The 25,002-nt window shown below is 40.2% G+C and overlaps 1 protein-coding gene across 5 annotated transcripts in view; it reads left to right on the top strand.

The window, feature by feature from the left end:
• The window catches only part of LOC106787344 (nuclear hormone receptor E75-like), a 170,658-nt gene extending 146,525 nt beyond the window's left edge, over nucleotides 1–24,133 (top strand). For 3 of the 5 annotated variants that reach the window (XM_014749642.1, XM_014749635.1, XM_014749660.1), the window contains exons 2-5: nucleotides 7,666–7,754; nucleotides 16,766–16,910; nucleotides 20,634–20,875; nucleotides 21,319–24,133. In XM_014749642.1, coding sequence (XP_014605128.1) covers nucleotides 7,666–7,754; nucleotides 16,766–16,910; nucleotides 20,634–20,875; nucleotides 21,319–23,490 — 2,648 coding nt within the window. In that variant the 3' untranslated portion in view covers nucleotides 23,491–24,133. Of the gene's footprint in view, nucleotides 1–6,888; nucleotides 7,136–7,665; nucleotides 7,755–16,765; nucleotides 16,911–19,202; nucleotides 19,966–20,633; nucleotides 20,876–21,318 lie in introns of those variants that run through there. The other 2 variants (XM_014749651.1, XM_014749669.1) reach the window with 2 other exon arrangements.
• The last annotated feature ends 869 nt before the right edge of the window (nucleotides 24,134–25,002 follow it).

Here is a 25,002-nt window from a genome sequence, read left to right on the forward strand (position 1 = left end):
AGAAAAAACTGAAATTCTAAGTAATAGTAATAGTAGTAGTAGTAGTAGTAATAGTAGCTCGGGAGTGATTTACGCGCCATGGAAAATCATTCACGCGTGCCGAATATGAAAAACGTTGTTGAAAGAACTTGAGAAATAGTCGGTAAAGAGAAAGAGAGAGAGAGAGAGAGAGAGAGGAACGGTTTTGCAGGTCGTGGCAGAGCAAGTTGTTCATCGAGGGCAAAACGAGTGGTAACTAGTTGTTGAGTGGGGAGAAAAAGGAACGTGGTGAGGGAAAATCGGGTAGAAGAATGGGTGAGGGAGAGGGGGGAAACGAATAGGCGCCAGGAGAAGAGAAATTACTTTTTCCATTTTTCTTTCGCAGGATTGCACTATAAAAAACTATTTCCATAGCAAGTTTCCGAGAGCATCTTATTTCTCTTAACCGCGTTATCGTTTGTTCTTTCTCTTTTCTTCCTTCCTTCCTTCCTTATTATCATTTTTATTTCGATTTTTCAATTCAATTACAATTATCTACATATTTTATTCTTTAACTACAATTCGTGTTTTTTTTTCGTTATTAAAAAACAAAAGGATAAATAAATAATTTAATAATGAATTATTTAATTTTAAAATCTTATTCTATATGCAATTGCGAAACACAAAATTTTGTATTAAATTAATTTACCATTTCGCATATAAACAAATGTTATAGTTCAACATTACAATTTATTTATTTATTTGTATAATTTTGATATTATTCTAAATAAAAATGAAAATGATTTTATATTGAAAATAGAATAATTTAGTTTAAAAGGAAGTTCGGTTTCTCGAAGAGGGGTCATTGAGGGTAACCACCAATGGTTCCTCTTATTAAAAAAAAAAGAAAGAAAAGAAGGAGAAAGGAAGTAATGGTGGGCGTTTTCTAAACGAGTGCAGCTGCTGTTCCTTGTTGTTATCCTCTTGGTAGTTGTCGTCATCATCAAACTGGCCGGTTGCTGTGCACTTACTCAAATGCACACACTGTATGCACACATTGCATGCATGCATTGCTTGCTTGCTTGCAGGCCAACGCAACTTTTTTTCCTTTTGGTGCCCAATTCACGTAACATACTCACACATATTCGTACATTTTAAATACGTACTAACACACACTAACATACACAAGTATATATACATTTACATAGATCTTATCTCGATTATACGACGAAAGAAAAAATACGAGTCCATGTATCTGTGTCAACGGTGTCGTCTACTACGTTTTTTTTATTTTTATTTTTTTCGGTGCTGTTAGCAGGGTGGGAGAAAGAAAAAAAAACAGTCTGAAAGTTTCATAGGTAACCCAAGCAATACTTACATAATACTCATGATACCAATCGTTCCGAAATCGAGAGCATTTATTCTGATTCCTATAAGTGAAATCGATCGGAATGACTCTCTTATTTTCTACTGACATGATTTTAATAATAATTTTTATGCAATCATTTATTTTAATTATTATTATTTATTTTATTATATTATTTATTATATTTATTTTAATAATTTAACATATAAATTCGTATATTTAAATGTATGTGTGATCGTAACTAATTTTTCATTTATTATTTAATTTATTTTTATAATAATAATTGTGTTTTTTTTTTGAAGAGACAAAAATGAAATCAGTTAGAAATTATTTCTAAATTAGTCATAGTGTAAATTTGATTATTTTATAATATTTTAATTATTGTTTAACACACACACACGTACGAATATAATTGTATCGAAAGTCAGAGGAACCAGAATCTTGAGTTTGTCTTCTTGGTGATGGTCAAGTATGATCATGATTATGGTGATGATGATAATGATGATGGTGATGATGATGATGCAGGTTCAGTGACATCACGCACGCATGTGCGTGACGCGGTGTGCGCACCGTTATACCCATAGCCTGCCCCATAGCACCTACTGCGGAAGTAGAACCCATATAAGTGTCGTTGTAAGTACAAATGCGCGCGCGCGCGAACGCAAACGAATAGATACAAATATATAATCCGATGAACAGGCAAGTTTTTTTTTTATAATTAAACAAAAATAAGATTGGTAGAGGGGAGAGGAGGGGAATTAAATTAAATTTCCCCATGGATAATCAAAAGAAAAAAATTCCAAAATAGAATTTTTTATTAAAAAATTGTTTATTATTAATTTGAATTATATCGTTTGTTATTATATCGAACGTTAATACTGCGTTCATCGAATTTTCTTTTTTTTTTTTTTTTGACAGCTGACAGATGAAACGTGGAACGTGTAAAATATAAAATTTCTTCCATTTGTTAATAACAAATCGATATATTCAATTTGTGTTAATATCATTGATCGAGTTTGTAAAAAAATAAAATAAGATTGCCGAATTATCAGCCGATAATTGGGTGAAACCGAAAATCAATTAAAGGGGGGGACTCTTTGCGTTAAAGGTAAAATGAACGATCAACGAGTGATGGTGGTGGTTGGTGATGGTGGTTGATGGTTCAGTGCCAAGGACGGAACGAATGAAACAATGAAACGTTCCTTACCTGGGAAGCCAACGGATTCTTATAATAATTAAAGTACGTGCTACCATTACTGATTATTATCGTCTCACATCAATTATCCTTGGATCTGAGGTGAACCGTAAGGATTATGATAAACGCATTCAACATTGAAAATGATTTTTTCTCTTGAAGAAAAATAAAAATAATAAGAAAAAAATATTTACGAAATAAATAATTTCTATAAGGAAGGATGATGGTGTGATAACTGTTATATAACTGAGCTTCTACAATATTTCTTTCGAAACTTTTGAACCATCATTACCATCGTAAAACAAAACAAAATAAAAAATATAAACGAGGCACAATTTCGTTCCGCGGCATTAAAATGAATGGTAAAATTATTATTATCAAACGTGTTACGTAAATTATTTATCTTTCTGGTTCGCATAAATTTTTAACGATACCTTTCTTACCATGGGATCATTAATATTCGTTGTTTGGTTTAAAATAATCGAATTTAGTGGAACAATCGTTGACAAAGTTCAAAACGTCAATTTATATATCAACCCAATCGATAATTCAAATATTTAAATATATTCTGTTTGACAAATATATTTTTAACTCTGACACCGTATATACTTCGATTATTTACTTGATATATATATTTTTGGCACAGGAATTATAAAGAAAAGTAATTTCAAATAAAAATTGTGTAGAATTTTTTTGTTTGGATTGGTCGATATAATATTTTAAAGGAACGGAAGTTGTTTAATATTAATATTATATTATAACGTTCGAATGGAATGAAATAATCATAGAAGATAGTTCGAAATGGTTATACGATTAAAAATAAATGTCACGCTATGAGTGGGATCGGCTTAGGAATATCCATTTAGCATACATATAAACCCATTCGCTTATCGTTCTACAGGTTGTCAGCCGATTTCAAGGAAAGACGGGTTCGACCTCCAACGTTGAACACATTATGCTCGAGGTTCTTTCCGAGACTTAAAACAAAAAAAAAGAAAAAATGAACAGTAGTATAATATATATATAGAAAGAATCCAAATTTAACATAATTTATTTCCATCAAAAGAACCATCCTTACCTATTGTTTATTCGATTAAACCGATTGTACAAATCTCATTTGTTTCACTTTGCAATAGAAACGATAATCGATGAATAAGAAAAAAAAAAAAAGATACCCCAAACCGGAAATTGACAATTTTCTGATCCTAATAAAAAAAAAGAAAAAGCAACACGATAAAAATATAACTAAATTACTTTTAACAATCGTTACCGAGAAAAGTTTATACAAATGAAAGAGAAAGTACGAGTTTATTAATCCATAAAATGGGGTATGGGGTGTGGTGGAAGGGAAGGGGGGGTATAGGGAAATTAGAAAATATATATATATATATGATATTAAATTCAGGTATAAATGAAATGTAAAAGTTTAGCCAGCCGGTTAAAGTTTGTGGTAGGGGAAGAAGTGAAGGGGATCTCGAAGGATATAAAAGGGTTTGCCTAGGCCAACCTGGAAGGGAAGAAGAAGGGTTCATATCTCGTTTGAAAGAGCTGTCTGTCTCGCTTTGAAAAACTATTAGTAGACACATAACCAACACACCAACAACTCGACTGGGGCTATTGAGGGGAACGTTACGAGATTCGGTTCTTCTTCTTCTTTTCTCTTTTGATTTTTCTTTTTACAAATATCGAGTTTCCCTTTTTTTTTTTTGTATCATTTTTCCACGACCTCGAGAGTAAGGGCCAGAGATAGATCTTTCCGATCGACGGAAATAACTTCCGGTGTTGAAGAAGTGAGATAGATTATTTTTTCATTATCGGTGTGCGCGCGCGCGCACACACGGTTCCTGGATTATCAAATTTCAGTCGTGTAAGCGAATAAAAGAAGGAAAGAAAGAAAGAAAAAAAAGAAAAAAAAAATTCGACACGAAGTTCACGAGGACATCGTCCGTATCCGTGCAAAAATCCGAAGAGAACACGTCGTTCGGTATTTTTTTGATTTCTTTTTTTTGTTTATATATATATATATATTCCAGTGTGCGAAAACGCGTCTAGGAATGTGTACGTACGTATTTGCTTGTTGCCTGGTTCGATGAACTCCCGATGCGTGTTACGCGTGTCATCAAATTTTATTATCGTTCGCAAAAAAAAAAGAATAAAAAGTCATCTTTATATTTTTTCGAAGAATATAGGAAAAGAAAATTTACTAGGAAAAGAACCCAAAATGAATAAATTAACTATAAAGAAGAACAATATGATTAAGAAGTAAACAAAAAATAAAATGGTGGGCGCCTTAAAGAAAAAAAAATTCAAATTTTAATAGAAATAACGAAATACGTCTGGGTAGTATAGTAATAGTAGTAAACCTTTTTGGGTTTTGAGTAGGGGAAAAAGGGGAAGGTTAGGAGCGAGAGTAATGGTGGGGGTTGTGGGAGGGTGAGGAGGACGAGCCCTTGAGGGATTGAAAAGAAAAGATATGAGGAAGAAGGAGGATGAGGGATAGTCCGACGAATGCTAGAGGAGGAGGATCGTCTAAAGGAAAGGAAAGGAAAGAAATAAAAAAAGAAGGAAAGAAAGAAAAAAAAAAGAAGGAAGGGAAAAAAAAGAAAGAGAGAGAGAGAGAGAGAGACGGAAAGCGTCGGCGCGACGGTCGAAGTCTTGCTTGTATTGCGTTGGCATGAGCGAGAGGGCAGATGGCCTTGGCCGCCGCTGCGGGGTAATTCAGTCAAGGTTTCGGCCGATGAACTTCTCCCCGATGGGAGGAGGAAGGAGAGAAGCTTGCCGGCCGCTCGACGTCTCGGCAGTTAGCCGTTAGTGGTGGGGAGGAAGGGGCCGGCTCCGTCCAATGAGCTCGCAGCGCGGCCCAACGAGCTTGGTTCTGATTGGTTCGGTTGGGGCCCAAGCTTGCGCGAGCGCACTACACGCTCCCTCGCTTGTCAGTGACCTCCAGCATTGAAAATACGATGAACTCTCTCGTCGGCCGTTCCTTCTCTCTCTCTTTCTCACTCCCATTTTACGTCTACCGTTTGTGTGTTTCTCTCTTCCACCACCACCACCACTACCATAGTTACAGCCCACTACTCGACTAGGCTCTCGTATTATCATTATTCCTATTACTACTACACTACTACCAATCTGACGTATACTAGGTGTGTTGTTTAGTAGTAGTAGTAGTAGTAGTAGTGTAGTAGCAGCAGCAGCAGCAAGCAGTCAGGGCGTAGACATTGTAGATGCTCTCCTCGGGCTGGCACGCAGGCACAACCGAGCACATCAATCCCTCCCCACCAACCGGGTACAACCAACACAAACACACACAGACAGACCAGACAGAGAAAGAGAAAGAGAGAGAGAGAGAGAGAGAGAGAGAGAGAAAGAGAGAGAGAGAGAGAGAGACTCTCGAATATACACTGGGAAAGAGAATAAGAGTGAGAAAGAGAGAAAGAGAAGCAGACGGGCGTAGATCGTACGACGTAAACGACGACACGACTACGACGAAAGCTCTCTCGTCGAGTAGTAGCAAGGGCTGTGCAGGTATCCGAGCACTCGGCAGCGCAGCACCGAACTCGAGTCAGAGTAACGCGAACCTCCCTCGAGCGAAGACTTACTTTCACTCTCTCTTCTGCTCTCCGTCGTATCTTATAACGGCTACGGAATACTTTGCCGCCGGTCTTAGTCGTCGTTAGTGTCGTTTGTGTTATCTATTACCGGTGGGGTGCTGTTTTGCTATCTTGTTCTGTTCTCTGTTTTGTTTAAGTTCGGTTTGGTTCTGTTACTTACCGCTGATAGTGCGCGCCAGGACCTTCTACTTTTAGTAGAAGCCTTAGGCTTATTAAAACCTAAGTTATTTCAGAACAGATCTCACCTGCCTTTCGAACAGGCAACCCAAACAACGTTTCTTTAATCATCATCATCATCATGGGCTACCATCTCAGATTGAGACACGCGCTTTTATTCTTATCTGTCATAGTTATTTTACTCGTTTTCTTATCATCCTTCTCATCGTCTTAATCGTGCAAAAGTGTATCGTGATTAATATATCTAAAGTACAGATTACTTAAAACAAGCGATTTTCTTAAAACGCACAGTGACACAGTGAAGGAAAAATACTTTGTTATTTTTTGTTTTGTTTTTTTTTTTTGGGGTTGGGGGGGCGTTTTTTGGTTTTTGTTTTAAAGTGAAACTGAATATTATACTTATGAAGTTTAATCGTTTATCAATGTGTGTTTGTTGTGTGTCTTATTAGGTGACTTAAGTGAACTCAATTGGTGAAGGATAGATAGATAATTAAATAGATAGATAGATAGATAGATAAATAGACAGACAGATAGATAAATAGGTAGACATCGTTAGATAATATAGTTTTGTTATTCAATTAATTCGATAAAAGATGATACTTACGGCGGACAGTAGTAGTATACAAGGTGCATTAGCAACACCACCGGAGTCACCGGTCTCCGGTTCATCGTCAAGAGCTTCCAGTGTTTCACGCATGTCCTGCGTATCACAGGCATTGTCAAGTCCGTATCACGGTGCTCAATTGCCACATCAACTTAGTCCTAACATGCCTACTATGGATTCAACAGTATCCTCGGCTAAACCCGAACCTGAACTTAATATTGGTACGATTATTATTATTATATCTTTAATAATTATTTATATACGCGGACGAGAGATAAGAGATTCCAAATTTGTTATTGAATTTAAACGAGATATATTATTTATAATAAAAAAAATAAATAAACATGCAACTAGTTCTCAGTAGCAGCAGCAGCAGCAGCAGCAGGTGTTTTACATTCGAAACATACGAAATTAATTAAAACATTATTGCTATCATTCGTACACACACATATACAGATACACACATACACAGAGTGATAGCGTACAGTGAAAGCGGAAAGTTGTAACGCGCCGATGCTGTAACTATACTCGCTTGCAAGAGAGAGGAGAAAGTGTTCTTCTTTCTATCCCACCTTTCTCTCCAACGAGTCTTGCACTCCTGTTCTCTCTGTCATTCTCTTTTTAATACCCATACATTTAAACAAACATTTGTGGGAAACTTGATTTAAAAAAAAAAAAAAGAAAGAAAGAAATGGTAACACACAACGTGTTTTAGATTCCAATCTTAGATATATTTTTTCTTTGATTACAGAATTCGATGGGACTACGGTACTGTGTCGGGTTTGCGGTGACAAGGCCTCAGGTTTTCATTATGGCGTTCATTCCTGCGAAGGATGCAAAGTAAGTAATGTTTTCTTTCATATATATATATTTATTTTATTTTATTTTATTTTTAAAATCGCGAATGACGACTCCCCAATACAACCGTCAACTACACCATCATTATATTTCATTTCGTTTGAATTCATTTTCATTATTTTACGATTATTCAACGTAATACGATAATGATCCGATGGAATTTGAACTTTCGTTAGGCTCGTATTATATTTGTCCTTGCTGAAAATGAATTATAATTGTATGAAATGGATAGGGGGAAAGGGTTGGATTTGTAGGAAAAAAGAAAGAAAGAAAGAAAGAAAAAAAATAAAAAGATAATACTAATCGCTGACCGTGCTGACTTCTTCGGAACGTTTAAACGTATCCGTCCGTTAATAAAAAATAAAAAAGAAAAAAAAAAAGAGAAGCAAAGAATCAAAAGTCCTTCGGTGAAAAAGTATCGAATTCGTTATTGGTAGGAAGGAGGAGGAGGAGGAGGAAGAGGGAGACGGGGGGGATGGGAAGGAGTAGTGGCCAGGAAGCATGAACGCGATATGTGAACGAGTGAAGCGTTCAAGGTCAACCCGAGAGAGGAGTTATCGACCGAGAATACTGCTTGGCCTTGGGCACACGGAAATCGACGGATGTAACCATCATCACAGCGCGATCTTTGAATTATTAATCGTTTCCTATCTCTCTTTCCGTTTCTTTTCTTTTCTTTTTAATTTCAAAATCACCAATAACCGTCCCGTCCTACACTTCCGCCATTTTTTTTGCTAAACTGCACTAATCTCGCATTGTAGGATGCATCGAGAATTATTAATTCACATTTTTTCACGTCCAACCATTTTAAAATAACCGCGCAAACAAAACGCATAATAATAATAATAATAATAATAATAATAGCTCTCACAGGTCAGATCTAACGCAACGATTTAGAATCAAAATTCGATTAACCATAAGGGGGATGGGATACAACACAGTCTGACCCGAGTTCTACATTTTATTCTCAAGGACAAATCCTTATAAAGAAACGACTATTGGAATCGGTAGGGGGAGGGGGAAGGGGGGGGGAGTTTACGTAAGAAGGAAATCGGAAGAAAGATGTGGCAAAATTTGGAAAGGGAGGAGAATGGTTGAACAAATGAGATGAGGTTTAGAGATAGAAGGAGGCAGGGATGTGCGGGAGGGGGGGGAGGACACAGATATTTTTTTGTTCACCTATTTTTCTCTACACATCCCCGAAGAATCTTTTTTTTTTTTCTTTTCGTGTTGAAATTCGATTGGGTAAGAAGAAGAAGCCAGCAGCAGCAGCAGGTAGCAAGGATTTCGATGCCGCGTCCCCGTAGGATAAACTTTTCCTCCTTTGTGTCTGAGGTTTATTTATCTTGCGGTTTTTCTTTGTTTCTTTTTAAATTTAAACGAGAATAAATCAAATTTAAAAGATAGTCAACGACAAGAAAAATCAAGAAGAAGAAGAGACACGCGCGATATCGTTGACAGAAAAATTTCTAACGATTTGTTAAAATATTTTCGTGTGTGTCATCGATACTTTAAAGAAAAAAAAAGAAAAAATAATAATCACGTTTGTCAAATTCGTATAATCAAAAATATGAGTACGAAGGCTAACGTCCTCCTCATCGTTTTGCTTATCGATACAAAAAAAAAAAGAAATACAAGAAAACTAAAGTGGTGTAAGTTAACAACAGCAATTGTATTTTTTAATAGTTTGCAAAATCATACATACATTCGCCGTGTAGTCGTTTCCGAACAGGCAACAAACATTATACCGGGACACAATCATAGTTACCGCCACCATCGACCATTTTACCACCTCCAGTCGGTATCCGAGTGACACGGTGGAGGTGGTTTGTTCAGTGCCAGGTGCCACGTTTACTCGATCGGTTCGACTCCTCAGATATGTTTCGACCATGGTATGGTTTACTTCGCACCTTTATCCCTTCTTCATCTATCTCTTTTCATTCCTTTATTTCTTTTTGTCTTCTTTATTCTTTTCTGTATTTTCTTCTATCCTAACAACAAACTTGACCCAAATTTTTCTATTCGTTTAACTGAAATCCCCTGTCTCATGGATTTACTTTGGTTTCTTGAATATTTCCACAAAGAAATGATCTGTGAAATCATTGACGATAGATTTGTAAAGAAATGTTCAATAGTATCTATGTGGAAGGGGGAGGGGGGTGGTTTATTTCTTCCGACAAAAGGAATAAAATGAGACAGAAATTAGAGAAAGAGAGAGTGACCAAACAGCTTCCATCTCAAAATATTCGGAGAAATGATCTTATTGATTGAGTAAGAATAAAAGAGAAAGTATTTAAATACATTCGAGAGATTCGATAAAATGATAATTCCAATTTTTGTTATCATTTCTAAATATCATCGATTAAATTGATATTAGTTTATTCAACTAAAGTTCACACTTATCTTATCATTACTCTAATAAATCCATTAAATATTTAGTATAAACTAAATCTTGGATTAATTAAAGTAAGAATATTGAAAACGATAGGGATAGAGTCAGTTTTATTGGATAGAAGAATAAGTAAGTTGATAGGCAGGAAAGGAGCCAGACAGATATACAGACAGACAAGGGGAAGGGTGGCAGGGGCAGGGTGCCAGACACGCAGGCATGCATGCAGGCAGGCACGCAGGTGGTGTGTTGTTTAGGGCTCGATCAACCGGTCTATCATCTATCTCCCTTTTCTCGTCTGGGAATAAGCTTTAGTGAGAAAAAAGGACTAGACTGAAAGCGGTTTGTCAGGAGTCGATTGACTAGGTCAGTAACTTACGGGTAGAGGAATGAGTGAGTTGAGTGTAGGAGCCCTAGACAGCGCAGGAACGTTGTAGGGAGGTGCCTAAGTCCCCAACATACACAACAACCGAGTAGTCAGCAACAACAGTAACAGCAGCAACAGTAACAGCAGCAATAGTCAACAGTAACACAACAGCAACAGCAACAGTAACCGGACGGTGAATCTCTCCCCGAGTGTGACCTAGCCGCTAGCAGTAGAACGTGGGTCCCCCACATTAAACCATTGGTGGAGGAGAGTAGAGGAGGGGCCCGTGGAAAGGGAAGAGAACGCGGAAGAACGTCCCAGAGAGAGAGAGAGAGAGAGAGAGAAAGAAAGAGAGAGAGAGATATATCTTTGAAAGACTAGGTCGCTCGGTCGTACTACTGTTGCACTACTATTTCACTATATATATATATATATATTATACTTACTACAAAACTGAATTTTTGCTACCTCGAAACTCTTTTATCGTATTAAATTCTCATAACACTTTAGTTATAAAGAATATAAAATAATAAAATATAGAGAAGAAAGGGATGATTCTTTTGAACGGGGTTATAACAATCAGCAATAACACATCTTTGCTTCGATTTTTTTTCATTCCAAATTTAAAAACCCTTCAATTTGTTCTATCTCTTCACGAATGTTCGCGTATCTCAACGATCAAATGAGATATCTATTTTTACAATCTCTCCCGTCTTGGTTTAAATCAAATTTGCATAGACGGCGAAATATAGAATCGCGGTCCGGGTGGTTTTTTATTTTTTTCTTTTTCCAAAAGGGAGGGCGCTATCGAAACGTGTACAAAAATACAATCTTAAGTGATCTTTTAGGAAACTTTGTTGGATATTATAATCGTACTTTTACCACACCAGTGGGATGTTCCTCTTTAAATCTTTTCGCGTGGAAACAAAACGTGACGATGATGATGATGGTGGTGGTGGTGGTGGTGAAGGTGGTGGTGAAGGTGGTGGTGGTTGTTGTATGTCGCTTACGAGCGCGCGCGTCCGACGATTTTTCCGGAGGGTTGAAAGCAGGCGAGAGCGGTGCATTAACCCTCCGGTCATCGACCCCCGAGCCAGTTACGTCACGTGGCTCCTGCTCCCCCGCCATTCCTCCTAACTCCCTTCCTTCCCCTTTTCTCCTTCCCTTGCCCCTACGCGTTCTACGCCCTCCCCCGATTTCCCCTACCCACCACCACCACCACCACCTCCACCAGCACACAGTTTCTCTCCATTTCTTTTGCTCCCTCTTTCTCCGCGAACTACAGCAGCTACAGCAGCAGCAGCAGCAGCGTCATTTTTGATGTCGTAACGAGTCGTGATCTCATTTTCATTTGATTGCGCGGGTATTTCGGTGCTCTCGCTTGAGGTTACTGACCCCGGTGCATCTACTTTAGAATCGGGTCAGTCGCTTATTATCGTGGTAGGTGTTCTCTCGCTCGGTGTATACGTTCTACTCTCCACCACCAGATCATGGCTATTTCTCTACCCCTCCTTTCTATCTATATCTATCTCTTTTTCTCTCTCTCTCTCTTTTTATCATTTTATTTCCCGATACTCGGAGATAACAGATATCTTTTTCACTCTCTCTTTCTCTCTCTCTCTCTCTCTCTCGTTTTACTTTTTTCCCTCGGATCTGAACTGTAACTCTAATAACCAATTGGGATAAATGCAATTTGATATACATAGATCATTTACTGATTACTTTCAACCGATTACTTTATACACGTTCGTAGATAAAGTTTTAATATAAAGTATGCACGTTAGACTGGAAAAAGAGAAAGTTTGATGATTGGCCGAGAGAGAACTGTTAGATATAATATATAGACTATTTCTAGACTTTCGAAATCAGTTTCTATCGAGAAGTTTAGATCTTTCCGATCGAACAGGATCGATGATCTGAAAGAAAGATGGGTGGTGGTGTTGGTGGTGGTGGTGGTGGTGGTGGTGTTTAAGATTTAGAGGGCTGCTGGTGTGCACCACTATCAGCTTCGAGAAAGAGAGTGAGAGGAGGTGAAAGGGGGATATAGGTGGAAAGCAAGCTAGCTAGCTAGCTAGCTAACCTAGCTGGCCTAGCAAGCAGCAAGCAAGAGGGAGGGCAAACAGGGGGAAGGGAAAAGGGGTTTCGAGCAAACGAGCGAGCAGCGGTTAATGCCCTCTGTGCATACAAGTTGTGTGTGTGTGTGTATGATGGAGCGAGTGTCGCGAGTCTCTCAGAGTGACGCGCGTGTGCGCATGCGCGCGAGTTACGTACGTCACCGTTACTCCGTTTCATCGTTCTTTCTTTCTCTCTTCCTCTTACTCACTCACTCTCTCAGAGAACTCTTTCCTTCCGAAAGCAACTTCCATGCACCACCTCCAAAGTGTACCTCCTTGGAGAGTCAAACTAACTCTTTCTATCTATCTATCTATCTTTCTCAAACTGTAACCCCTACTACTGCACCTCCTCCTCCCCCAATATCGGTGCAGCAGCAGCACCAGCACCACCAGTAGTAATAGTAATAGTAATAGTAATAGTAGCAGCAGGAGGAACACACAGCACAGCACAGGACAGCAGCAGCAGCAGTCGCGCGTTGCTCCGGTCGTTGGCCCCATGACGAGGAACACCAGCGTGCGTACGCGCGCGCGCGCACGCGCATGCGCACCCGCTTGGGCGCGAGCAAATGAGCGAGCACAGCAGCAGCAGCAGCAGCAGCAGATGCATGCTCGTACATAGAGTACTTGCTTGCTTGCTTGCTTGCTTGCTTACTTACTTACTTACTTGCTTGCTTGCTTGCTTGCTTGCTAAGCTAGCTAGAGCTAGTTTACTTACTTACTTACTTACTTGGTTACCAAGTTTACATTCGTTCACCCAATGGGCACCTATTATGCGCCCATAATGCGCGCACGTTGCCGCGACGACGCTCTTTAACTGTCCGAATAAGCGCGCGCGCGCGCTTATGTTCGACACGAGGTGTGAGTGCAACCTTTATCGATTATTTCGATCATTTTTGATGTTGTTGTTGTTATTGTTACTGTTGTTGTTACCTGACGATAATCATCAAATCGTGATATATGCATTAGTTACTTTTTATTCATTGTTGGTTCACTCAATTCCGAAAAATATTTGTCACGTTAATTAATTCGGTGTATGTTAGATCCAAGTGTAGGAAGAGGAGGAGGTGGTACTGTTCGTTGTCAGTGACACTGTGGTGTGCGTGACTTTATTGGGATCTCATTTTATATTCTCGTTTAATCATAAACTTTTGTGCAACAACTAAAGTTCTTCGAACAACTGTGAAAGTGCGAATTGTTTGTAAGAGAACATCGAAAACTTGGGATCATTTCATTATCGTTCATTGTTACAACATTGGTACGTTTTTTTAATCATTCTAATCTTATTCTCATGAGATTCTCATTTGATGTGCGATTAACAAAATTTAAATTTTACTCAATATCACGATCATAAATATATATCGTTAGAATTATTTCTGATTTGGGGATTGGGGTGGGGTGTTTAGGGGGGAATTATTGGTGTACGAATTATATATATCCTTGGGCAATAATCAGGTACAGATAATTCGTAGTCTGATTGTTATTTTGGAAAGATTTCGGTTAACAAGTCGTCGGAGATTATTCTGGTAGAAAGAGAGAGAGAGAAATAAGAGTAGCGCGGGAAGGTGCGAAAGGTGGTCGCCCTCTGACCCGTCCGAGGGAGAGAATATACGGTTTAAGAGATCGATGCACCGTGTTCTACCTCTCGCGACCTCACATCCACCTAGAACCGAAGGGTTCACCGGGGGTTGCTGCCCTCGTCCGGGCAACGCGCGCGCGATCGCGTAACTTGGATTTTCGACTTTTCGGAGGAGTCCATTTGAGTTTAAACCATCGGCACAGATTATCACAACTACCCACGAGCCCCCCACCCCACCCCACCCCCCCTCGCAGAAGAACCTAATCCAAATTACCATTATTTTACATTTGCATCGTTATTATTATACCGATTTAATCATACGATCGACTTAACGATGAATCTTCTTAGATTTTAATCGTAATAATAACCTGAATTAACAATATCATGTTAAAATCATGATCCAAATCGTATAAGGAAACGTAATGTAAGATCTAATCGTACTGAAAAATAATTAGAAAGGGATGTCGTCAGTTAATCGAATAAATATGAGAGAAATAAAAATATTTGAATCGTCAATCTAAAATTCCTGAATGAATAGTTTTAAAAATTGTTTAGTGTTGGGAATAAAAGGTACTTTGGTTCATTGACTTGCTGGGAAGCGCGAAGATGCAACGGTACATCGTTCTCTCATACTTTGTCGTCATCGTCATCGTTGTCGTAGGTTGGCTAGGTCGCGTTGAACACGGTTGCTGGTGACGTCACCAAATAGTCAAGAGTCATACTAACTTTAAACTGATCAGAAACGAATGCATATTATATATACGGGCGTGTACTGCATGTTTTTGGTATATCATTTTCATCGTTGTTGTTGTTGTTGTTGTTGTTGTTGTTGTTGTTGGTTGGTGGTGCTTACTGCTGATGTTTGCGAGCTTAAAAGCTTGCAGCAGCAGCAGCAAAAGGAGAAGAAGAAGAAGAAAAGCGCTTGCGCTTCTTACGAGTTCAACACAACTACCACGACGACGACGACGACAACGTCTACGCGCCGATAGTTACGTAAGCGCGAGGTCATTGACCGATAGCTTTGCCGGGAAATCCACCCGCCATGACCTACCTTCTTCCTCTTCGTCATCATGCTAACTCATCATCTTTCTTTCTTTCTTTCTTTCTTTCACTTATTCCCATTAAATCTTGATGGATTTAGATTAGAAAAAGAAAAGTAAATCAGGACATTATAATTAATTACCGAATATAAATAACTTTTTATAACAATGACACAACACACTATATATATGAGAAATTTTCAATTGGTCAGGTGTGTTTATAGATAGATCCAACATTACTAAATCCTAGAATTCTATAACAAATTCAAAATCTTAAGATATATTCGTTGAGTTGAAATAATTCATTGGAAATAAAATTAATGTTATAATCAGGTGGGTGGGTTGGTTATTTTGGATAAATACTTTTCTATATTCGTATAGGACAATACTTTGATCAGAATCGGTATGGAATCGTCTGAGTTATTAAGAGGGCTCGAGAGGGTTGTTGCTGCGAGTAGTAGCGCGAGAGCATAGCTAGCGAGAGAACGAGGAGAGAGGTGGTGGTGGTGATGGAGGGTGGTTGGGGGAGGAGGTGGAGGTGGAGGTGGAGGTGGGGAAAGAACCCGTTAGTAGAGCGTTTGGAAGGCGCGCGCAAACCTCTCCGTGCTCGTTGCTGCGAGAAAAGGAAGACAAATATCGTAGATCGCGAATATGTGTGTGTGAAAGCGAGAAAGAGAGAAACGAACGAGTAAAGCGAACGAACGAACGAACGAACGAACGAACGAGCAAGCAAGCGAACGAACGAACGAACGAGCGAGCAAGCAAGCAAAGGGGGACTCTCACTTTCACGCGGTGAACTGCGGGTGAACGTCCGGGAATTGGGTCAGAGGACCCCCACCCCGTCGCGCCAGAGGCAATGTGCCGAGGCTCTATGCTCTCTGTGCTAGAAAGAGCCAGTCTACAGCCAAGCCTCGATACAAACGGTCGCTGCTTCTTTTTCTTCCGCCGAAAATATCATTCCTATATCGGGTATTCATTATTTCGGTGAACACGTTACGCGAAATATATTAATATTAATATATCTAATGAAGAAATCGTGAAAAACAGAGAGAGAAAGAGAGAGAAAGAAAGAGAGAGAGAGATAGAGAAAGACAATTTCAATTTTGCTATACTCTCGATGTGTTCCAACAACGCATTCGGAATTTTGTATTTAGTGTGATGATATTATTCATCATCGTGAGCTTGAGTACAATAATACAAAGCACAAATCCAAAAAGAAAAACTGATTAAAAAGATTTTTGATAATCTCGAATTGTTTCGCGTTGTTAGCGTTCGAAAACGCTCGCGAACAACTTCAAATACACCCCCCTCCCTCCCTCCCTCCCTCCCTTCTGTATCAACGGGTTTATCTTTAGCAGAAGAGTAGATTCGTTAATTTTGGGGTGAATTAATGGGGTGCCTGTGCGAGTGCGATCTGGCCACCCCGCGCTCGGGGACCGATTGTTCCTCGGGGTCCTCCTCGGACAGCGACGGTCAAACTGACGAAGGTTTCGTTGGTGATTCGCAGGGCTTCTTTCGCCGTAGCATCCAGCAGAAGATTCAGTATCGACCCTGTACCAAGAATCAACAGTGCAGCATCCTGAGGATCAACAGGAATCGCTGCCAATATTGTCGTTTGAAGAAGTGCATCGCTGTCGGCATGAGTCGCGATGGTAAGTAATCGTTATTTTCTTTCATTTATTTCTTCTTCTTCTTTCTAAAAAAAAATTCTGTTCCAATGCGATCGATACAAAAAAAGAAAGAAAAAAAAAAAACAAGTTGCAAATATATAATATCCCAATAATATAAACGTAATTGAAATTTTGTCTTCGGTGAAATAAACTTGTCATTCCGTTCGGTTAAACGCGTAGAAAAGAATTTTTTTATTGCGAAAATGATTGAAGTAGGAGAATAATTTCGCGATAGATTTCGTTTCTCGAACGTAGGAGCAGCTCTCCTACCTTTTAAAATTTAGATTGCCAGGTCATTGACCGTTTGCGTAACGCTGTTCCCCGTCATACGGCGCAGGGGTGTCGCAACGGGCGAAAGTGGCCGCTGCTGCTGCTTCGCTGTTCGAGAAAGCAGCGCCAGCACGATTATCCCCGCGATTGGTGTAACGAGTTCGCTTTCTTTTTGAAATACTTGTGAAAGCTTCGTCGGGTCCGCGCCTTCTTTTATTTTTTTCGATTCTCATCTCTTCTTCGTTTTATCTCTTTTTTTTTTTTATTATTATTATTATTATTATTATTATTCCCTTTCTTTCATCCTTATTAAACAATCGATAGTTGTTGAAGAAGACATTTACTATTACTGCTAGATAGCTTAGAGGAGGAGCAGCGATACTACACAAGGAGTACGAGGTCGTTGACCCTTAGTTCAGATTCGAGCCAATTTAGATTAAGACCTCTTAGGTGGTGTTAGAAAATAGATCATCCACGTCTTCAAATAGAAATAACTCGGAGACAGAAATATTTGAGATCATTGAACGTTCTAAATTATCATCATCCTCATATAGTTTATCCTAATAATAATAATAATAATAATAACTATTATTATTATTATCAAATATCACGATAATCGCGCGGAATTGTAAGAATAAAAATACAAAAATGTATATAATCGAAAAAATTATTAAGAGAATTGATTGTTTGTTATTTAATAAACAAGAGTTCAATAAGAGGGAACGTAGAAAAGGCGCAAAGCTCTCCTCCACCTCCTCCTCCTCCTCCTCGTCGTCGTGGTAGTCGTTCTCCTCCTCTCACGGGGTCAATAATCTCTCGCGTAGCTGAGCTGTTCCTCGCGGCTAAGTCGAGTTTGTAGAAAGAGAGTACCGCTACGTGCCGCTACATCCCCGGTGACCCTCGGCGCGCAACATATATCCCCCACCACGAATTTCTAACGCTATCTCTTCCGTCGCACGAACGGAGACTGCTGACTACTCCCCCCCCCCACACCCCTCTTCACTCTTTTCCCTCTTCCCTCACCACTGTTTCTTTACGCGCCGACGAGCGCAGCGAGAGTGCGCGCGTTCCCCTGTACGCCGTCGTCGTAGTCATCGGCGTCGTTTTAGTCGTGGTGGCGCTAAACGTCATGCGGAGACCTCGCGAACTATCGGGGAATCCCACCCGCGGTATTCGGATATTTCTTCCCCTACTACTACTACTTACTACTACTACTACTACTCCGTAAGGACTCACCTGCCGGCGGCGGCGGTGGCGCATGCTCGCGACAGTGGCCGGAGGCTCATTCCGCGAGCGGACTTCAATGCAGCTGGATCGTTCTTCTCTTTTTTTTTTTACAAAATGATTAATTACTTATACTTTTTTAAATAAATTATTTTTCGTTACATTCTATTAAACCCCGATGATATTAACAATTAATTCGATAAATAATATTATACAAATGCAACAAATAATGTCTTTTATCAGTTCCATTTGATTCTTTGGTATATATGTTCAATAAGAAAATAAATAAAAAAAGAATATAAATAAATTCACCCAACTCGTCTCGGTTCTACTTATAGAACATTATTTTTTGTTCGTCTCTCTTTCTCTCTATCTATGATATTGTTTTCTTTTTATCTCTCGGTTTCTTCTCCCTCTCTTCGTGCGATATATCAAACGAAGTCTATCCTTAGTTCGAGGACATTTCTCTCTCTTTCTCTCTCTCGTTAGTCGACGTTACTCTAGGCGCAGGCGTTCGCGTCCCGTCCCGTCCCGACCCGTCCTTCTCTGGTGTTGACCGCTACGCTCGGTTAGTACGTATCGCATCAGTTATATAGGCTATATAGGTCGGCGGTACGCCTCGCGCGGCTGTCGCTGAAAGCAAGTTCAAGGCCAAAGGCTCGGCAAAGGCCACATCGCGTCGGCGGTGTGCCGTGGCGATGGTGGCGGTGACGATGGTAGTGGTGGAGGAGGAGGAGGTGGTGTTGGAGGAGGAGGTGAAGTTGTGGTGGTGGTGGGGCGTCTTTGATGGCTGAATAAGTGGAGGGGCTGTTGAACGCAAGTCGTGGAACATCACTCAGTCGGCGGTGATGCTGTCTCGCGTTTGCACGTGTTGTTCCGTCCCGCACGCGGGTTCTTTGAAGTGATCATCGTCATCACGCATAACTAAAGAAAGCCGGACCGCGCGACGTATTTTGAAAAACGGCGTGCGCCGTCCCGCCAGAAACCAGAACGGCTATTTTATTATTATAATTCGTTAATTTATTTTTTTTTTATTTTCTTTTCTTTCTTTCTTTTCTCGTAAATCTCATCCTATTATATTTCTCGGGGTTCCTCGTCGCGGGAGTGACTTGTCATTAATTCGCTAGTCAGCCTAAGATAATATATATTGTGCGATCGAGGATTTAATTTAAACGTGGAGAGAGATAATAAACAAATCGGTCGACGAACCGATATATTATTACTAGTTATATATATCTATCTCTCTCTCATCAAACACACACCATTGTCAACCTATTTCTCTTCGTTCGACGTTATTGGATTCTTTTTATGTACTTTGTGCTACGCAAGAAAAAGTGTCCATCGTTATTGGAAATTATTTAAAAAAAAAAAAAGAAAAAACAACTGGATTGGATCTTATAACCATAGAAGATCAAGGACAACATTGCGGTTCCTTCCCTTTTTTTTTTTTTTTTCTACACGCGTTTCCTTTTGACCGTCATGGGAGACGAGTTACCTATTCTCAAAGGAATCCTCAATGGAGTGGTCGATTATCATAATGCACGTAGGTTTCCCGATAGATTTTTTTTTACCTCTATTACTTCCTTCTATTTTTGATTTATTTTAATACACTATCGTATATCCTTCGTCAAAAATTCAAACATCGAGGTCGGTTTACTTTCTAACCGAAGATTCGTACCGTGTGTTGCTAACTTTCGTCTCTCGTTCGGTGCGAGAAAGTCGTGCGCTTTCACCCTTCGCGAGAAGCGTGTCTTTTCTTTTCTTGTCTTTTCTTTTTTTTTTTTTTCATTTTATTTATTCTTTCTCTTATTCGTATTCTTCTTCTGCTTCCTCTTATTATTTTTCCTGATCTTTTTCCTCCGGAAGAAACACTGACGAGTAAAAGAACCAACGACGACGTATCTCAACCGATTAGCCGGTGGCGTCACACACGCGACGAACACAGATATATGTTTTACCGTGAAGGAAGGTCAACCGCGTGAATCATTCGATCGATCGATCGCATTGACAGTGCTTATATTAATACTTATTTTTTTTTTCTTTTTCTTTCGTTCCTTCCTTCCTTCCTTCTTTCTTTCTTTCTCTATATCCTAATGTTCTTTTTTTAATTTTTAATTCTTTTTTTTGTATATATATATATTTCAACCCCCTTTAGAAAAATATGAATAATTTCAATCGTGTGTGGTTTTTTTTTTGTTGTTTGAATTACAGCGGTGCGATTCGGCCGCGTGCCCAAACGCGAGAAGGCCAGGATTTTGGCTGCCATGCAGCAGAGTTCCCACAGTCGTTCTCAGGAAAAGGCAGTAGCGGCTGAACTGGAGGACGAACAACGTTTACTCGCCACCGTTGTCCGAGCTCACCTCGACACATGCGATTTTACCAGGGACAAGGTCACGCCTGTTCTTGCGAGAGCTCGTGAAACACCTAACTATACGGCCTGCCCACCGACCTTGGTAAGAATACTTTTAACTACACTATAATAAACCCCCGCGGTACACACCTAGTTACACTTACTAACTTGATCCACGGATTTCGACTAAATATCAAACCTAACAATTCGAGTTCAAATTAAATCGATTCTTTTCTCCCCCTCCATTATTCTTTGGCCAATACCACAGAACACCTTACACAGTTTCCTTGATCGAATCTATGCGGAAATCGGACCGGTCGTCCTCGAAACTTGCAAAGTAGGAGGAGGAGGAGGAAACGTTAACGTTGTAAACGTGTATTGTATACCGTGTTGCTGTTATACTACTCGTTAAGGACAACCGGTCTCTCTCTTTCTTTCTTTCCATCGATAATTTGCTTTCACACATTCATACGCGAGACTATTTTCTATTACCACCACCAAGTCCTCTTCTAACCTCGCACGTTTTCTTTGACTTTCTGTCAACAGGCATGTCCGTTAAATCCAAATCCGCAACCATTGACCGGTCAGCAAGAATTACTTCAGGATTTCTCCAAGAGGTTTTCCCCGGCGATTCGTGGCGTGGTAGAATTCGCTAAACGCATTCCTGGATTCAGCCTGCTGGCACAGGATGACCAGGTCACATTATTAAAGGCCGGAGTATTCGAAGTTTTACTCGTTAGGCTGGCCTGCATGTTCGATGCTCAAACGAATAGCATGATATGCTTGAACGGACAAGTTTTAAAACGCGAGTCCATTCACAACAGCAGTAACGCGAGATTCCTGATGGATTCGATGTTCGATTTTGCCGAAAGGGTCAATTCCTTGCGGTTGTCCGACGCCGAGCTTGGACTTTTCTGTTCGGTCGTTGTCATTGCGGCGGATAGGCCGGGATTACGCAATACCGAATTGGTAGAACGTATGCACAACAAATTACGCAACGCTCTTCAAACGGTACTAGCTCAGAATCATCCACAACATCCGGATATTCTGAGGGAATTGTTGAAAAAGATACCGGATTTGAGAACGTTGAACACGTTGCACTCGGAGAAATTACTGGCATTCAAAATGACCGAACAACAGCAACAATTACAAGCGCAACAGCAACAACAGACGCACCACGTTATATCTGCGAGCCAACAGCAACAACAGCAGCAACAACAACAACAGCAACAGCAGACGCAATCGGGACAACAATCTCAGCAACAATCGCAACAACATTGGGCGATGGAAGACGAAACCCCGGCATCCTGGGGCTCGGCCTCGGACGTTACTCTAGACGAGGCAGTCAAAAGTCCGTTGGGTAGTGTTTCGAGTACGGAAAGCACGTGCAGCGGCGAGGTAGCATCCCTTACGGAATATCATCACGTTGCGGCAACTCCAAGCGGTGGCGGGGGCGGGGGCGGGGGTGGTGTCGGGCATCACGCGTCCAGTGCACCTCTTCTCGCAGCAACCTTGGCCGGTGGTTTATGTCCGCACCGTAGACGAGCGAATTCCGGTAGCACGAGTTCCGGGGAGGACGAGCTTCACCGTGGCAGCTTGAGCAAAACACCTCAACCACCTCACTGTCCGCGTTTTCGCAAATTGGATTCGCCCAGCGACAGCGGGATCGAGTCGGGTACTGAAAAAGCTGACAAACCAGCGAGTAGCAGTGCCAGTAGTGCACCCACCTCGGTTTGTTCGAGTCCACGTTCCGAGGACAAGGAAGTCGAAGACATGCCTGTACTGAAACGCGTCCTACAAGCACCACCACTTTACGACACGAATTCGTTGATGGACGAGGCATACAAACCTCACAAAAAGTTCCGTGCGTTACGGCAAAAGGATAGTGCCGAAGCTGAGCCAGCGGTGGTAGTACAACACGCCCAATCCCAATTACATTTACATTTAACCTCGCCACCAGCGCGGAGTCCATCGAATCAAACGACGACGAATAATAATAATCCAGTTACCTGTCCGCAAACAGCGAGCTTACTTAGTAGCACGCACTCGACATTGGCGAGAAGTTTGATGGAGGGCCCTAGGATGACGGCGGAACAACTCAAGCGTACGGACATTATACATAACTATATAATGCGAGGGGAAGCTAGTCCGAGGTCACCACCGGCGGTCTCGCCATCCCCGGCGGAACAATGTGCCTCGACGACCACCATAACGGCACGCACCTCTTCTCAAGGATCTCAGGGTTTGCTACAGTGTGCCACGTCGAGTTATTCCAGCAGCTCCTCCTCGAGGTGGCCGGCCACCTCGGTTATTACCACGACTACTGGTGCACGGCAACAGCAGCAACAACAACAACAACAACAACAACAACATCAACAACACCAACAACACCAACAACATCAGCACCATCAGCACCATCAACAACAGTCTTCCTCGGATTACCTTATAGTCGGGAATTCTCCGGCATCATCACCAAGATACCTCTCGGCAGCAGCGTCGAGTAGTACGAGCACGAGTCCGAGGCCAACATCATCCAGCAGCACAGCAGCAGCAGCGGCAGCGGCGACTCTTGTCCTATCCGGTTGTCCAAGCAACATGATGGAACTCCAAGTGGACATTGCCGACAGTCAACAACCTTTGAACCTCTCGAAAAAGTCACCGTCCCCATCGCCAAGGCCACTCGTTGGGCCCTGCAAGGCCCTCTCCCTCGAAGCGTAGTGCTCTTGCCCTCAGGTGGACATCTCTTTTATTGGTGACTCGAAGAAAATCATGTGTGTGCGTGTGTACTCTATTGCTACTATTATTACACTACTATTACTACTACTACTACAACTATTATTATTACTATTACACTATTATTATTACTACTACTACTACTACTACTATATACTATTACTACTACTATTACTACTATTACCCACCTTGCGCAAAGAGTGTCGTTACGTACATGTTTTATGTATTTTTAAAAACCCCGTCCATGAGACGGCACACAGAGACGAAGGATCGTCACAAATAAATCTCCAGAGAGATACGATGAATTTTATTTAACGTGGTTTATTATGGAGATGAGAGAAAGATAACAACACAACAACAAAAACAAGAAAAAAAAAAAAAGAAAACACACACAAAAGGGATGACGAAGAGAAGAAGTGATGATGATGATGGGTGGGGGCCCGACGATAGGAGGAAAATATTAATAATAATAATAATAATAAAAAAGGAAGGGGATGACAAAGTGCCAGGGACACTCCGAGCGCGTGACAAAACCAAATAATTTATTAATTTAAATCTATTTTATCGATGTGTTTGTGGGATCCGTGTCTATAATGAACCGACGACAAACGCGGATTTTTTTGGGGAGTAAGAGAGAGAGAGTAGTTGAAGAAGAAGAAGAAGAAGAAGAAGAAGCATCTTCCTGAAATTAAATAATAATTTAAACAAACAAAAAATATATAAGAACGGGAAATGCGGATTAGTTACGGAGAGGAGTTTTTAAAGAAGAAGAAGAAGAAAACAGTTAAGGAAAAGGAGGAGAAGGAAGAGGAAGAAGAGGATGGAACATTTTAAGTGACGATAAGTTGTTATTTATTTTTTTCTTCTTTTCGGTGTGTGCGTTGATACGTGATTGGTATCGTTGTTAAAAAATAATTTGAAAAAGGAACAAAAAAATACGCTCCCGAATTGGCGCGCGCACGCGCGTTATACAATTTGAACGAATTTAACGAACAATATAATACAAATAATTATAATAATAATAATAATAATAATAATAAAAAGAAAATATACAGAATTAAAACGATCGCGTTAGATTTCGCTATCAACGAACACCCACCGTAAAGAAAAAAAATTAAATGAGAGAGAGGGAGAGAGAGAGAGAGGGGGGGAGGGGAGGGCATCGAATGAATGTTTTTTTCGTAATGGTAGGATTGAAAAAAAAAAACAAACTGGATTTAAAACAAAAGATAAAAGATTTAAAAAAAAAGAAAGTGATGAAAGAAGGAATAAAAAATATGAATTAATCTATTACATGTGATAATCATGGAAATCGCGCATCCTGTACAGTCTCCACTTCATTCATATTGATCATCTTACTCTATAATTATAATTACTGATTATTATTAAAGAAAAAGGAGAAGGAGAAGGAGAAGAAGAAGAAGAAGATGAATAATAATAATAATAATAATAATAAATAAAAAATACAACAACAAGTATAATTAAATAATTAATTAA

The sequence above is a fragment of the Polistes canadensis genome, unplaced genomic scaffold (assembly GCF_001313835.1).
Source record: "Polistes canadensis isolate GaletaPanama2010 unplaced genomic scaffold, ASM131383v1 scaffold_4, whole genome shotgun sequence".
In the NCBI taxonomy this organism is placed as follows: domain Eukaryota; kingdom Metazoa; phylum Arthropoda; class Insecta; order Hymenoptera; family Vespidae; genus Polistes; species Polistes canadensis.